Here is a 13,728-nt window from a genome sequence, read left to right on the forward strand (position 1 = left end):
GTGCCAAATTCACAGCAGACAATTTAAGCACATTATTTTTGTCACTTTAACAAAGCCATCTGATTAAGTGTTGTCATAAAAGAGATCCTGGGCCAATTAGATTTAAAGGAAGGAAAAAAAGATGGGCTTGCAGGCAAAGAACAATCTGCAGATTTGTTTCCACGCCAGCTCCGACAGACGGAATGGGGGGGGGGTCTGGGGGAGGAGAGGAGCGGGGAGACAGGCTTCTTTCTCATCCCCGGCTCTCATCAAAACCTTCAAAGTTAATTCGAGGTCAGCCCGTGTGCCGGCTGGAAGAATGGATTTCGCCAACAAAGGTGCGTCGGGTCAGACCGTGTTAACACCTCTGGCCTTTTTCATGGCTCGGCTCCAGCAGAGTCTGTCCAGTGAACCGGCAGCGAGATGACACAGCTAAATCAAATCATCTTTGCCCTCTGAAATGAGCTGCACAAAATATATTTTCTTTTCCTTGCAGACAATGATATATGGAGATGGTATTTGAAGAGGCGCTGAGTTCATGTGTCTGCAAAAAAAAAAAAAAAAAAAAAAAAAAAAAAACACCTCTCAAAGGCTTAAACCATTTATCTTCAAGCAAAATAAGCCTCCCCTTTGTTTAAATGGGGTTTCATTAGCGGAATGAGGGGGAGCAATCTAAAGAGTAGCGTGCCACTGTAACCCCTGAGGTTTACCTAGGGAGGACCATTACCGAGCGCGATGCATGTTAATCTCCATTTCCTTGATTATGTGTAGGTCATTGTTTGTACACGCTGCTCGTTCAAAGTCAGGGTGACTTTGTTTCAGCGGGCTTCCGCCGCGCGTCGCACGGGGAAACGGAGCGGCAGAGAGATGATGGGGATGAGGAATGAGAGGAAACAGGAAGACGAGCAGAGGAGTAAACGCTGGGACAGGTGTCTGGCAGGGGACAGTGATTAGATTTATAAACCAACCAATGTTATTGTCTCTGCTCGGGGACTGCTGGAAAACATTAGGCACTAACTGAAGCTCCCAACGTCCCACCGCAGAGACACGTCCCCCTCCCATCCCCTTCCTCGTGCTCCCAATTCACCTCTCTACCTCTCCTCAGTGTCACTTCTTCCCTCTCTCCTGTTCTCTTGGGTGCGATTAGATTTTCTTCCTTGTATCCGACCAAGATGGATTGGCCTTGAAAGCATCCTTTCTGCTTCCATCACCCTTCTTGCATTTTCGCCTCTTCAAGCTGGCGTGTGTCATCCTTCTCTGTCTCCCAAGATCATTGGCTGGCACACACCATTCAATATTTCCTGTACTTGGAGTGGAACTGAGCAGATTAGGGATGGGTCTGTTAAGGTAATCACACTTGCTCATGCAATGCCCATTTCTCTTCATCTGAGAGGGCATGTCTATTTGCCAATACCTCAGATATTCTGTAACATCCTTAATCATGACCCCATCATTGGCAAAGTGGTCAGTCCAGCTTTTTTCTGTATAAACTCTATTTTCCGTTCTACAGTGCATCTGTCAGGAAGCACAGCCTGTGTTATTAGCCGCTCGTTTGAGGAGTTATGCAAAATGTTCCTTCCTTCATCCCCGTCTTCCCACTGGAGCAGGCACAGCCTGATTCTGCATGCAGACTCCTGCAAAAACGCTGCAGCACCAGCGTCTATGTCCTGATTCCACTTTGTAGTTAAACAGCTTAATAATTTTAAAATCTGTTCAAGGCTGGAAATAAGCTCATTAGATTTGGAGAGATCGAGGCCCGACACAGAGATTAATACTTCTGAGGCTTCGGGAGTCGGAGGGAATATCATTTAACACAACAAATGAAGAGGCTAGTACCAAATGCATCTCTTTCTGCCTTCGTGTCCCCTTTAGGTCATCGGATGGTGGGTGCACAGCTGGAACGGTGGTGGTGAGTCGTCTAAAGATGGGGGAGATGGAGGAAGTTGACGTGGACCACATCACCACAGACATACCATCTCAGAAGGTAAAGCAGCAGGAGGCCACGTCCGCGCTTCACAAGCCTCGCGCCGAGATTAAAGTGCTGCTCAAGTCCTCCAATGAGATTAAATTGAGTTAAGTAAGGCCTAATGGGGATTATACAGGACGCGTGTGCACGGACCGGCTTTGTCCGTGAGCACATTTTGCGTCTGTGTCATATATGGGCCGAATGAAACGGACACTTCCTCCTTCTGATGATGCGTGTGTGGGTCCCTTTGCTGGTTTGACCGCTCTGTGTCCTGGACGTGGCTGTGTCACTGCAGCTACGGTAGCAGCGCCCTTCTCAGCTCTGAGCGCATGCACCGCACGTGGCCTACAGCGCTGAAGTGACTCACACTCATGGCAGGAGAAGAGAAAGGAAGAGCATTCTCCTTGATAGTTTGAACCGTCTGAATGGGGTGCCACCACAGCAGATGTAAAGTTGTATGTACTGTGATTTTGCTTAATTTCTTATTTATACGTTTCCACTTGTGACGTGAATGTGTGCTACAGAGACACTAGTCAAGTGCTCCAGACTGAAGAATGGGCTTTAACGACGTGTCTGATATATAAAAGGAGAGAACTGTGATTTACTCTCAACCACAGCGCAGCTCTACAGAGCCGCACAGAGACCTGCAGTCGCCTTGATTTGCCGTTTGTGTGTGTATATGCATGCAGGCGTACATGTGTGCGTGCATGAATCACTGTCTTATATAATTGACCGAGGGCTCGTACATGGCTGGCTGCTTTTTGTTTCTGCCCACCCCTGTTGCTGGTGCAGAGAGGTCCCCTGCAAGGCTCCCGAGTGTCACTGACAATCTGTCCATGTCGCCTTGATGAATGTGTCGGCCCGTGTGTGTGTGTGTGTGTATGTCTGTGTGTGTGTTGTCACAGCACATTTCCCCTTGTGTGAGTTGTTTCTGTTGAAGATGAGGGGAGGAAAGAGGCAAGGAAAATGACAAACATTAGGCAGGGCTCACTTGAGACTCAACACTTATCTGCCAGGAAGTTCGCCTTCAATTTACCTTAGTTGTGTGTATGTCGCTCCTGAAGGTACATTTGTCTGCAGTCTGAGTGTTTGTGTGTTTGTGGAGGGGCGGAGGCACTTGTTTGATCCTTCCCTGTCATTGCCTGGGTAGCTGCTGCTCATGAATACGCCACTGACCCAGCAAAAACAGTCAGGCCAAACAAGAAAGCAACTCCGTTCACCTTTGATCCCAGCTCTTTACGAATTCTCGTCATCAAAGAGCCATCAAACATACACTGTCCGTCGCCTGCAATTAAAATGGAACTCGTTCCACAGCTGTGGACCTGCTCAACGTTAATGCTCCTCATTATCCGAGAACATGCATGTACATTTGCTGTAATCTCCTGATACGTTTTCAATGAAGACTTTTTGTGTGAGTGTGTGTGTGCGCACGCACGTGTTTGGGGGAATTGGTGTGGGTTGGTGTCAGGTTTATTCAGAATCACTTTCCGAGCTGGGAGAGGTGATGGATTGTTCCTAGCAGTCATTAAAGTCCTTTTCTGGGGACAGGTTCGGCTGTCTCACTGTGTTAAATGGTTCATCAAACAGGGCAGGGCTGACACACAGCGACTGGGAAAGATTGTTAGTTGTCAGTAAGGTTTTGACAAGGAGGCCCAAACTTAATGGCTCAACAGGCAATTGAAAGTGTCTCAGTTAGCAGGACCCACTGGGGTGAATGTGGATGCACAGTATGTGTTCACGTTTTATTAGTGGCAAAGTCTACACAAAGAAGTATACAGTAGTTTTTCTTATTAGGATTCTTTCATTCTGTCTTTTCTACTTAGTACAGTAATACTTAGTAGTCTACTTAGTTACACCAACCATAAATGCATTGTGTTTATCAGTCAAGCATAGTCTACAACCAGTGGCATGGCCTGTGTTTTTAGGGAAAAATTCCCAGCATCGCTAAAAATAGTAAAAGGGAGGGGGCTTATTTGCCTAAATCAGGTAATTGGTAAAATCAGGTAAATAACAGCAGACGTGGAGCAGAACATGGTTCCACTTGTTTTTTGTTCGACATTGCTTGTTGTTGTAACCTGACATTGGTCTGTATTGTACTATATGTTGCTGCGTAGGTATTTGAACCTGACTATCACAGGAGGAAACTACTGTATGAAACGACAGCGGTGCTGAATGACCGACCTCGCACCCAATCAGTGAAATCACAGCGGGCTTCCCTTCAGCTGTCACCTGCTGCGATGTCGCTGATTGAAGTGACGGCAGACGTGAAACATGGCTGGAACACGTGAACTGAAGGGGAGCGGTGCAGCAGCAGTGTGTGGTTACGTTTAAATACTGTAAACGCAGCGCACAGATACCGTACCTCAGTAGCCTTTGAGTTCAAACCAGAATCAACCAAATGTGAAAGTATGAAATGCACAGAATGTCCACTTACTTACGAGAGAGATATAGAACATATGTTCCAATGTAAACATGCGTTTTTGGTTTAAACTTCTTACTTTTTGGTCTTGAAATGTCTTAGACGCCACAGGCTTAAGTGTGTGGTTATCTCCATTATATTCTTATAAGCACTCCAGGTCCTTGCATGATTATTGCTGCTACTATTACTGCTATTGTTCCAAAAAAAAGTATATTTGTTGCAATTTTGTTCAAATTGTCTTCGGTTCTTTTCTTTTCTAGTGCCCCTTGGTTTGTGAATCTGCGTCCCATGCCGTCGATAGAGACAATAACCCGCTGACAGGCCCAGGTATGATTCACTACCTGTTTATCTGTAATTTTACCATCCAGTGCTCAACAGCAGGGCAATCACAGAACACACAACAAAGTACTTCAAATTTCACTTTTGTCCTGCTACTGTATCTTGCATTTGGTTTTAATGTCATTCTGTCAATAAACTAAGCTGTGCTCAAAGTAACTAAATTAGTGGAAACATAGTTAGTTCTTTCACTGATGAGGGGAGAAGAGACTCTTATGTTAATCTTAACGAGTGTCTTTATTCATCTTTTGCAGTTGTTTGCTTCACATACAGTATTTAGTCATCTTTTATCCAGCCCAGCCCCCCCCCCCCCCCCCCCCCCCTCGCTGCCTAGCAACCCCACACCTGTTGTCACGGTGTCATTGCCACTTAGTGTTTCTACTGTGATTAGCTAGCTGCTAAACTGCAGCCGTGTTTGCAGGTGCACATCTGCAGCCTGTCAAAACAAAGCCCCCCACCCCCATCCCCACCCCACGCAGACTGCGCCGGATTGAGTAATGCAATTTAGTGTTCTACTTTTATTACCTTTAAAATGAGCGCGCAGCGGGTGGGGCGATACGCAGCATGTCAGGAGAAGTCCTCTTATCCGGTGGCATGGGGAGTTCAGAAGTTAATCCCCTATTGCTCCTTCTTTTCAGGTTGCGTATTCCTTACTGCCCATTTATATTTGTCATCCGTTGCACTTCCTGCCAACAACGTCTGTATATTCTCTTTATTTTGGATGCACTAATGAATCCTTTCTGGGGTGATTCTGAGGCCAACCTTAGCCATTAATCATCATTAATATGAACAACACACTTCTCGAAAGCTTAATTAGCTTCAAATGTGTATTTGAAGGTTTTTATTCACAATGAAAATGTGTTTCAATTAATTCAATCTAATAAAATGTTTGAATGCTTTGATATTAAGCAACATACTGAACAGGAAATGTTTTTGGATTACACATTGTATAGGCAGCAAATAAAGGGAAAATGCAAGAACGACAAACCTTATGAATGATATTGAGTTAATAGATTTAGCATATGCATGCAGTCATCTGCATTATGATGGACATGATGTGGGAGCACCAGGATTAGTCACTGAGACAGTTAGATGGCTTTGCCAGAGGAAGGTCAGTTAGCAAAATGTTCATTGTACCGTCAGCGGGAGCTGAAATGTAGTCCCCACTTTTCAATTCAAGCACAGACCTTTTCCTTGTGCCGAATATGCTCGCCTGCCTGCGGCAAAATTGTCAGCATCTCACCCCAGGTGCTTCAACTCCAACTTATTGAATGCCTTAATTTTTGACTGCAGCGCTGGAAACGCAGAGCAGTAGTAAACACTGTTGAAGGCACCCAGCGTTTTGCCCTCTGCTGCCAGCATGCAGATAAGAGCATTAGCGCTGTTTTCCTTTCCCCGCACTTCGCAGGTCTGACGATACTGTTGAATTAGAGTCCGTTCTAATGGTAGACTTGGATTGGCTGGATTACAAAGCAGAGTTATGGAATGATTCAACTCTCTTTGACCAACTGTTGTGAAATAAACGAGCAATTAAAAATGAAGTGAAAATATTAAGGTAAAGACTAACAGGACAAGATCTGGTTTGTAATGTTAGCAGTGAGATGTAAAGAGCAGGAAAAGGCCTTAGAAGATGGGAAATGTCTTATCTATGGCAGACAGTTATTGATTATAGAATTGAATTTGAGGTTCATACCTTGTGACTTTTAAAGAGTTCCGGACTGAGTCGTCCTTGGGGCTGGCAGCCGTCGAAGGGCTTTTAGATCCTGGTTTTATTTATTTTTAGTTAGAAATGTCTTTGATGAGAACAAGATGTATTTCTTGCTATGTCAGATGATTCTCCCGTACCTTGTCTTTGTCGCCGTAGTGTTCAAGAACCCAGTATGCAAGGTGTACAGGTTCCAAACGGTGGACACCAAGTGGATGCTTGTGCGGGAACAAATGGAGGAGTGTACGTTGTCCTTCACGGTCCCCACGCAGCTGCTGTCTCTGTATATTCAGGAGGACATGAGCAGGTAAGCCCCTCTGGAATCACTGCCGCTGCTATTGTTTGTGCAGGAATCAACAAGCTAGTAAAGAGCAGAACAGAAGTAAGACCCAGTTAGGGTTTAATCTCATTATGCTCACTTCTAGACAAGCTTTTTACCTGCAAAGCTTCACATAGTGTAAATGTGGAGATAGTTTGTTGGCGGTCTGTTTGTCACCTCAGAAGAAGGCAAACATGTGCTGACTGTTAGAAAGTGCAATTATGAGCGAATACCACAGGTTCACCGATTCTCAGGACATCAAATAGTTCTGGAGCATCTATTTTATCAGAAACAAAAACAGCGGTGCGTCTGGTGTCTGCTCGCAGCGCAGCCAAACAAACTCACTTAGTTTTAATAAAGAGGTCTGTCGATAATTGGCGTCACGCCAGGAGCGGCTGCGCTCTGATTTCATGTTGCGCGCAGTGTGAGAATTTTTCAGCACAATGGTCGGTCAGAGTAAAAGCAGTTACCCTGGGCTTTGTTTAGCCACACTGCATTTAAATGCAGGGAAAGAACGCGGGGGGCAGCAGGCAGAGGTTGGGGGGGTGTTATTGCCCACGCCAGAAAGACAAGTACAAACACTGTCCTGCGAGTCAGGTTGGAGTCGCACAACAAATAAAGAAAAGCCGAAATACAGCACGGTGCTTTGTAATACAACAGTTTGCAGTTTTAGAGACTGTAGTTTGCAGCAGCCTAAAGAGGCCGGGACCAGCCTGCCGCACGCACCTCTGCATTTAACTTTGAGATTATAACGAGTCTGATATGATAAAAATTGTGTTTGAACAGAACAGTAATAACAGTGAACAGTGAAGATAAGATGCATTGAACGTCTAATGGGGTCAACCCTGAGTCCACAGGTTGAGGACAAAGAGGTGATGCGCATCTGCAAGTAGATCATGGAGTCTGTTCCCTGAGGCTTGACCAGCGTTTGTCCAGACAGATCTTTTCTCAGCTGACCTGTTGTCCATGGCAACCGCCTCTTCCAGCTCACACACAGATGAATTACATATACCCACACGCAGCTTCAGGTGGCGTTTAAGACGCACTAAGGATTAAAGACGCTGAACGGACCTGGATGCAGGCAAACCTGTTGTCGTTGTTGTTGTCGTTGCGCATCTGCTGTAAACTGTCAGTCTCGTTTCACCGTAAACGTCTCAGATGGAAACAGTCGCAGAGCAGTCAATGCCCATTTGACTGGACAGGCTTTAATATCAGTTAACTTGTCAGACAGATGTGCTGCAATCTGTTCATAAGCTCAGATCATGGTTCCCACATGCAGTACAGTATACAGCACTGTGAGCATCACCAACCCGCCTTCTAAAACGGAAGATTTAATCACAGCTAAATTTAGAAGACAATTATAGAATATTTATTAAATGTCTTATCTGTATAATACAGCTGACTAGCGTATACAGTGTTTGTTTATTAATAAGTATGTGAACCATATCTCCGGCTCGTTCCTGTAAGCACCTCTCATTTAATCCCCTTGAGATGTTGTCTTTCTCCACAGCGCTTTTCCATTTACTCCAGCTTCTCCTGCCAGGGCGTCGCACGGGTGCGGGCTCGGCGTTTTTAATGATCAGTTTGTGCTGCAAACTTGTGAGTGCGGCAGCGGATGGTGGGTGGCTTACTCTGCTTCACCACTCGAAGATAATCTAAGATCTTTCTTCCCTGTGTTTGTTCGCTTTGATGTCTACATTCGCGCTCTAATCTACGTCTGCGAAGCGGCTGATGCTCCTCCGCTCCTCCAGTGAAAAGATAATGAATGCATATGTAGATGGAGTTAAAGCCCATTCATTAAGACTTGTCTGGTTTCTCATTAAGGTAAAACATCATGGCTCTTCTTTGTACGTTACTTAGCATCAGTGGCTGTGCAGTATAGAGTGTCTTATGGTATCAGGTATCATCTCCTTCTTTGCAGTATGGACCTCATTAACAGCTGTGTTTTAGATGGAGCTGTTTTGCTGCACGCGTTGTGTAAGTTTAGCTTTTCAGTCCTGTCACGCAGGTTTTATTGACCCAGCACATAAAGCCCTCCGTGATTAAATTGAACAGGCCCTATAACGCTCCATGAAATAAAGATGACCAGATGACACATCATTGCTCTTCAGGAAAAATATTGATTACTAGTTAACTGATCAAGTAAATTTTACCACACTGCTGGCTTCACTTTCTAATGTGTGTTATAGTATGTTGTAGTCACATTAGATCACTAAACTTCATTAGCCGCCGCATGCCTTTACAATCCAATCCAATCATTTATTTTTTTTACATATATTTTTACTGTACTTCCTTCCCTCTGTTTCTTCCTCTCTCACACTGTATGATACAGTTTTCTAAGTGGCATCCATTGTTTTCAAATTACTTTCGTTTTTATTTTTTATTTTTTACTGTATTTAATTATTAGCTACTGTACTAAACAGGCACATCTCAGCTAAACTACCCCATGCTATGTTAATTACTGACAGTACAGCCAGTGGTACGTTCATTTTGTGGACTACATGTGTAAATAATGTTATTCGTAATATCACTCAGCGACCCATTACTGTAGCTGTAGGTAGTTAACTGTTAAAGGGTCACGACAAGCAGGAGCCAATGTCAGTTCATGCTGGACAACCGTTCTCTCTATTGGCAGAGGAAACCTCAGCACGTGAGCAGATCCACACAAGCACAGTGAGCACGTACTCACTCCAGGCGCCTGGGGTAAAAAATCGAAGATGTTCGTAAATCTGCCTAGTGCTTTCTGGAGTGGTACTGTATGTGTTTACTGTATAATTCTAAAAAAAACACATTTTGTAAGTTGTTGACTGGTTATGTTGAGAACTGTCTCTGGCCTTTTGTTATGATTTGGTGCAATGTAAAAACCTCAATACAGTAATTCTATTCAGGTTTTTACATTGCACCAAATCACAACAACTTACAGTAACTGAGTTGAGCCTTCTAAACTCTACGTACTATTCCACTGTCTCCTGCTGGATGACACACTAACATGGCGCCTTTTGTTTAAATGCATGCAATTACACAGTCTGCACTACGTTCATAGTGAATCACTGCCTCTTACTTACTAATGAAAGCCTTTTATGGTACATGCAAAAGCTACATTTATCTGTAATCTACAGTATTAGTTGACCTTTTTACGCCGGGATCATCCACCTTGTTCTCCATTCAGCCTTCCCAACACATAATACCGCTCCCAGATCTCTCAGGAGACAATAGTGCGGTTTGACACTGCAGAACAAATAGCAGTGGGTGAGAGGTGTAATCACAGGAAACAGGTTATTGTGAATGGCTGCAATCTGCTAAAGAACAATCTAGGACCATGTAACATGCGCTGTATAAACCAGCACAGCAGAGAACACTGCCAGTGATTGGTTAAAATTGCACCTTTATGTTATTAGGGGCCATGTCAAGTTTTTTTTTACTGAAAACAATATATTTAATTGAATTCAGGGTTTCTAGTAGGTCCACTCTGTCATGTGGGCTGTGCTGAGACCCTAACAGCTGAGGAGTCCACCTCAGTGCTGCAGTGCGCATCACAGCACTGATTATTTTATCATAGTAGCTTTTGACATTCAAAAGTCTGTAACTTTATTTTTATTTCCCATGCAGAACTTTTCAGACGCAGTGATTTATGCAGATTATTGTGCACAACAGCTTTTAAATAAACATGTGTATCGGCTTTCTCAGTTTTAATCCCTCTATAATTAAGAATGGTTCCAAGCACTAATTACAAGCCAAAAATAAACGCTTCCTTCAAAACCACAAGCATGTCTGCGCTGCTGACCATGGTGCTGTGAACTTCCTTTGCTGGTGGTAATCTAGAATGTACTACTTTGTTGGGAAGCCTCCTGCCTATCTTCTTATGCCATGAGCATAACTTACTTACAACCACCTGCAGAGCGTGTCGGCACAGTGGCCCAGCATGTGGCGCCTTTCTGCCTAGAGGTTGTTTCCAGCTGCAGGTTTCTTTAGAACTAGAAAGAGCCGAGGGATCTGTGTGTGCTGCCATTTGTTTGGCAGCCAAATCAGTGTTTTGTTAGCGGGGATTGAAAGCTGCATATTTTATCACTGCATTGTTTGCAAATGTCGGATTTATCTGCTGCCTATGTTCAGTTTTTAAAGAATCTATTTATCTAAATTACAATGGAAAAAAAACTCAGCAGAAATCAATACTTCATTGTAAAGTTTGCCGCTGGCTCAATTTAGGAACTTATGAATCCAATAATAATATATTGTCTAACAGTGAAACGTGTGTGTTTATTTCATTGTGTTACAATACCATACCCAGCATGAGAGCCATTCATCTCCCAGTGTAGTGGCAAACTCTTTGTCATTTTGCTGTTACTCAATGATCTAGACACTGAAGGTGGGCGGCAGAGACGTGTGACATGCAACAGGACTCCGAGCTACAATGGAAAAAGACACAGTGCATTTACGTGGCATGTTCCGTAGCCATTCAGCTACTGGGGCGCTCTGACCTTGACTCCTGTTAACCCCACCCTCTCACACCCCCGTCGCTCTGCGGCATCACTTTCCTCACCCTCTGTTGTGTATTGGAAAACATATAAAAGTAATCTAAAAATAACTGAAGGAAACCAGGAAATGGCCTTGAGAAGCCATCACTTCCTGACACTCCACAGTTGAACTACAAAACAGAAGTAACTACTTCATTATATATTTAGGCAATTGTTCCCCATTTCAAAGTTAGACAGTACATTTGCACACGCAGGCTTTCATTTACAGCTTAAACTATACAAAACATATGAATTGTAATTGTAACACATTGTAATTGTAAAATTTTTCTAAAAATATGTGTCAATAATTTGAGGAGGTAAACATGACCCAGACTATATACAGTAGTAGAGTTTATGTACGTTATCACTCTTAAATGAATTTCACTCTCGATCCTGCTTAAGTTAACTTTATAAAGGACACAGAGGCTAACACGGAACATCAATCATAGAAGATTCTGAAAGTCTATCACTGAACTCTTACATTTCCATTATAAAGGTTGTCATCCGTCTGTATGTATCTGCAGGGTGCAGGATCTGAGGGAGCTGGGGGAGCTGTCTCCTCACTGGGACAACTTAAGGAAGGAGGTAATGACACGATATGGGGAAACCATCAGCTCCTACCAGGAGACTTTGGCTGAACTGGACAAGGTTACAGGTATGACTTCTACAGGCGCCCACTTCTGAGGAACATAGCTGAGTCCACAAATGCATTTATGTACAAGCATCCACAGATAATTTACTGCAAATTATACAAACAAACTGTGTAGAAATATGTAGTCTGAAAAACTAAAGCAAAGTAACTGGGCTGCAGGCTGCCACTGGCACTGCTTAATAATTAACCAGCTTCTTTTAGATGTGAAATTAAAATGTGTTGCTTTCGTGTTGGTAGTGCTAAAAGTAGGCACTTACTGTAATACAGTATGTGGTCCCTAAATACAGCGAAAGGAATTAAAGGTCTGAGGTATATAATGTCTGCAGTCAGGCCTGACCTGTCCTACATTGATTCAGTTATAACCTCATTATAGCTCAAAACACCGCAATGGCCCCAGACATGTCAGGGTAAACCCAAAAAGGGCGGAGTTGATAGATGGATTCTGGGTGATTTGTGTCTATGGAAAGCTTAGTAAGAAGTTGGTTCATTTATCTGCGTGCTGTCAGAGAGTTTCCATAGCAACTCAGGTTTCATCAGGGGCAGCTGAAATGTGTGTGCCCATGAAACTCCTCAGTTTGTTGCCAGACTGTGTTCATGGTGCATATTCTGTACGGAAGGTGAAGCAAATCTCTGGCATTTGCAAACAAGTGCAAGTCATTTCAAAATACAACGTCTGCATGTGATTTTTAGGAATGTATTCCATAATGAATAAATAATGCTATACATGAACAGTAAATATACATACAGTACAATTCACTTACATTAAGACTCAAATGATTAACAGAATAGACAAAAATCTTATGAACTAATTAAATACCCTGGATTTGATTCATTCATTTTGTCTTCTTAATCTTTTTATATAAATATCTTTGTTTGCTGACATATCCTGGGCCACTGGAGATGAATTTTTCTCTCATCACCATAATGAGATATTTGTGTCTGCTGCTTGTTGCTTTGCCCAGCTGATAAGAAGTGATGGTTAAGCCTCTGCCTGGGCTCTGAGGGGGGAGGTTGAGGGCGAAGAAAGCAGATAATGTGGCATAGGTCATTATAGTTACTGACAAGTCCTTTGTTGGCCCAGATGCTGCAATATACAGAGTGGATTTGCTCAGCTCACCACCCTAATCAAGTCCTGTATTAGCCTAACAGGATGACAGACCGCACTGAGCAAGCTTGGTGGGCAAACTGCTGCAGATTAATAATTGATAACTACAACGATTTTGTAAAAGGAAGGAGAGTAGAAACAAAAAGAAAGTGGAGGAGGTGGAGTGAAGACCAGTGGGTGTGCAGAGACAGGGGAGACAAGGATATGAAAAGGTAATTACTAAATCTAAACGAGTAGTGACAACTGGGGGGGAAGGAAGGGCAGTGACACAAAAGTTCATTCTCACTGTTCTCACTTCTACTGGTATGCACACCACAGTGCAATAAAAAGTTCTGATTTATAATATTACTTTCTCAATGTTCACATCAAAATGTTAATTCATTTTAAATATCTTATAATACAATGCACTTGCACGGCTGTTTCTGGACAGGTATACAGTACAGTCTGTAATAAAGTGGCTGGTCAGTGTGTACTCTGCATCATCTAGTATGTGTTGACCAAAGTATTTAGTAGCAGATTATTCACATAGAGGTAGTAATATATTTTTTATTACATTTTTAATGTAGCTGGGTTTGCATATCCCTTTTAATAGGATTCTTCTATTTATTGGATTATTCGAATTAGAGGTTGACTCCAATGCACTTATACAGTAGATGCACAAAGGAGAATGTCTGGTTTCCTCATTGTTTGTGGTTCTGATGCTGTTTCTCCTTTCTGCTACGGATACAAACAG

General features: G+C 43.2%; 1 protein-coding gene across 6 annotated transcripts in view; it reads left to right on the forward strand.

The window, feature by feature from the left end:
* inpp4b (inositol polyphosphate-4-phosphatase type II B) overlaps positions 1-13,728 on the forward strand; it is a 152,969-nt gene that overhangs the window by 105,938 nt on the left and 33,303 nt on the right. For all 6 annotated transcript variants that reach the window (XM_029164323.2, XM_029164311.2, XM_029164316.3 and 3 more), the window contains 4 exons: positions 1,852-1,963; positions 4,625-4,691; positions 6,565-6,712; positions 11,763-11,893. In XM_029164323.2, coding sequence (XP_029020156.1) covers positions 1,852-1,963; positions 4,625-4,691; positions 6,565-6,712; positions 11,763-11,893 — 458 coding nt within the window. The remainder of the gene's footprint in view (positions 1-1,851; positions 1,964-4,624; positions 4,692-6,564; positions 6,713-11,762; positions 11,894-13,728) is intronic.

Source organism: Betta splendens, chromosome 1, assembly GCF_900634795.4.
Source record: "Betta splendens chromosome 1, fBetSpl5.4, whole genome shotgun sequence".
NCBI lineage: Eukaryota > Metazoa > Chordata > Actinopteri > Anabantiformes > Osphronemidae > Betta > Betta splendens.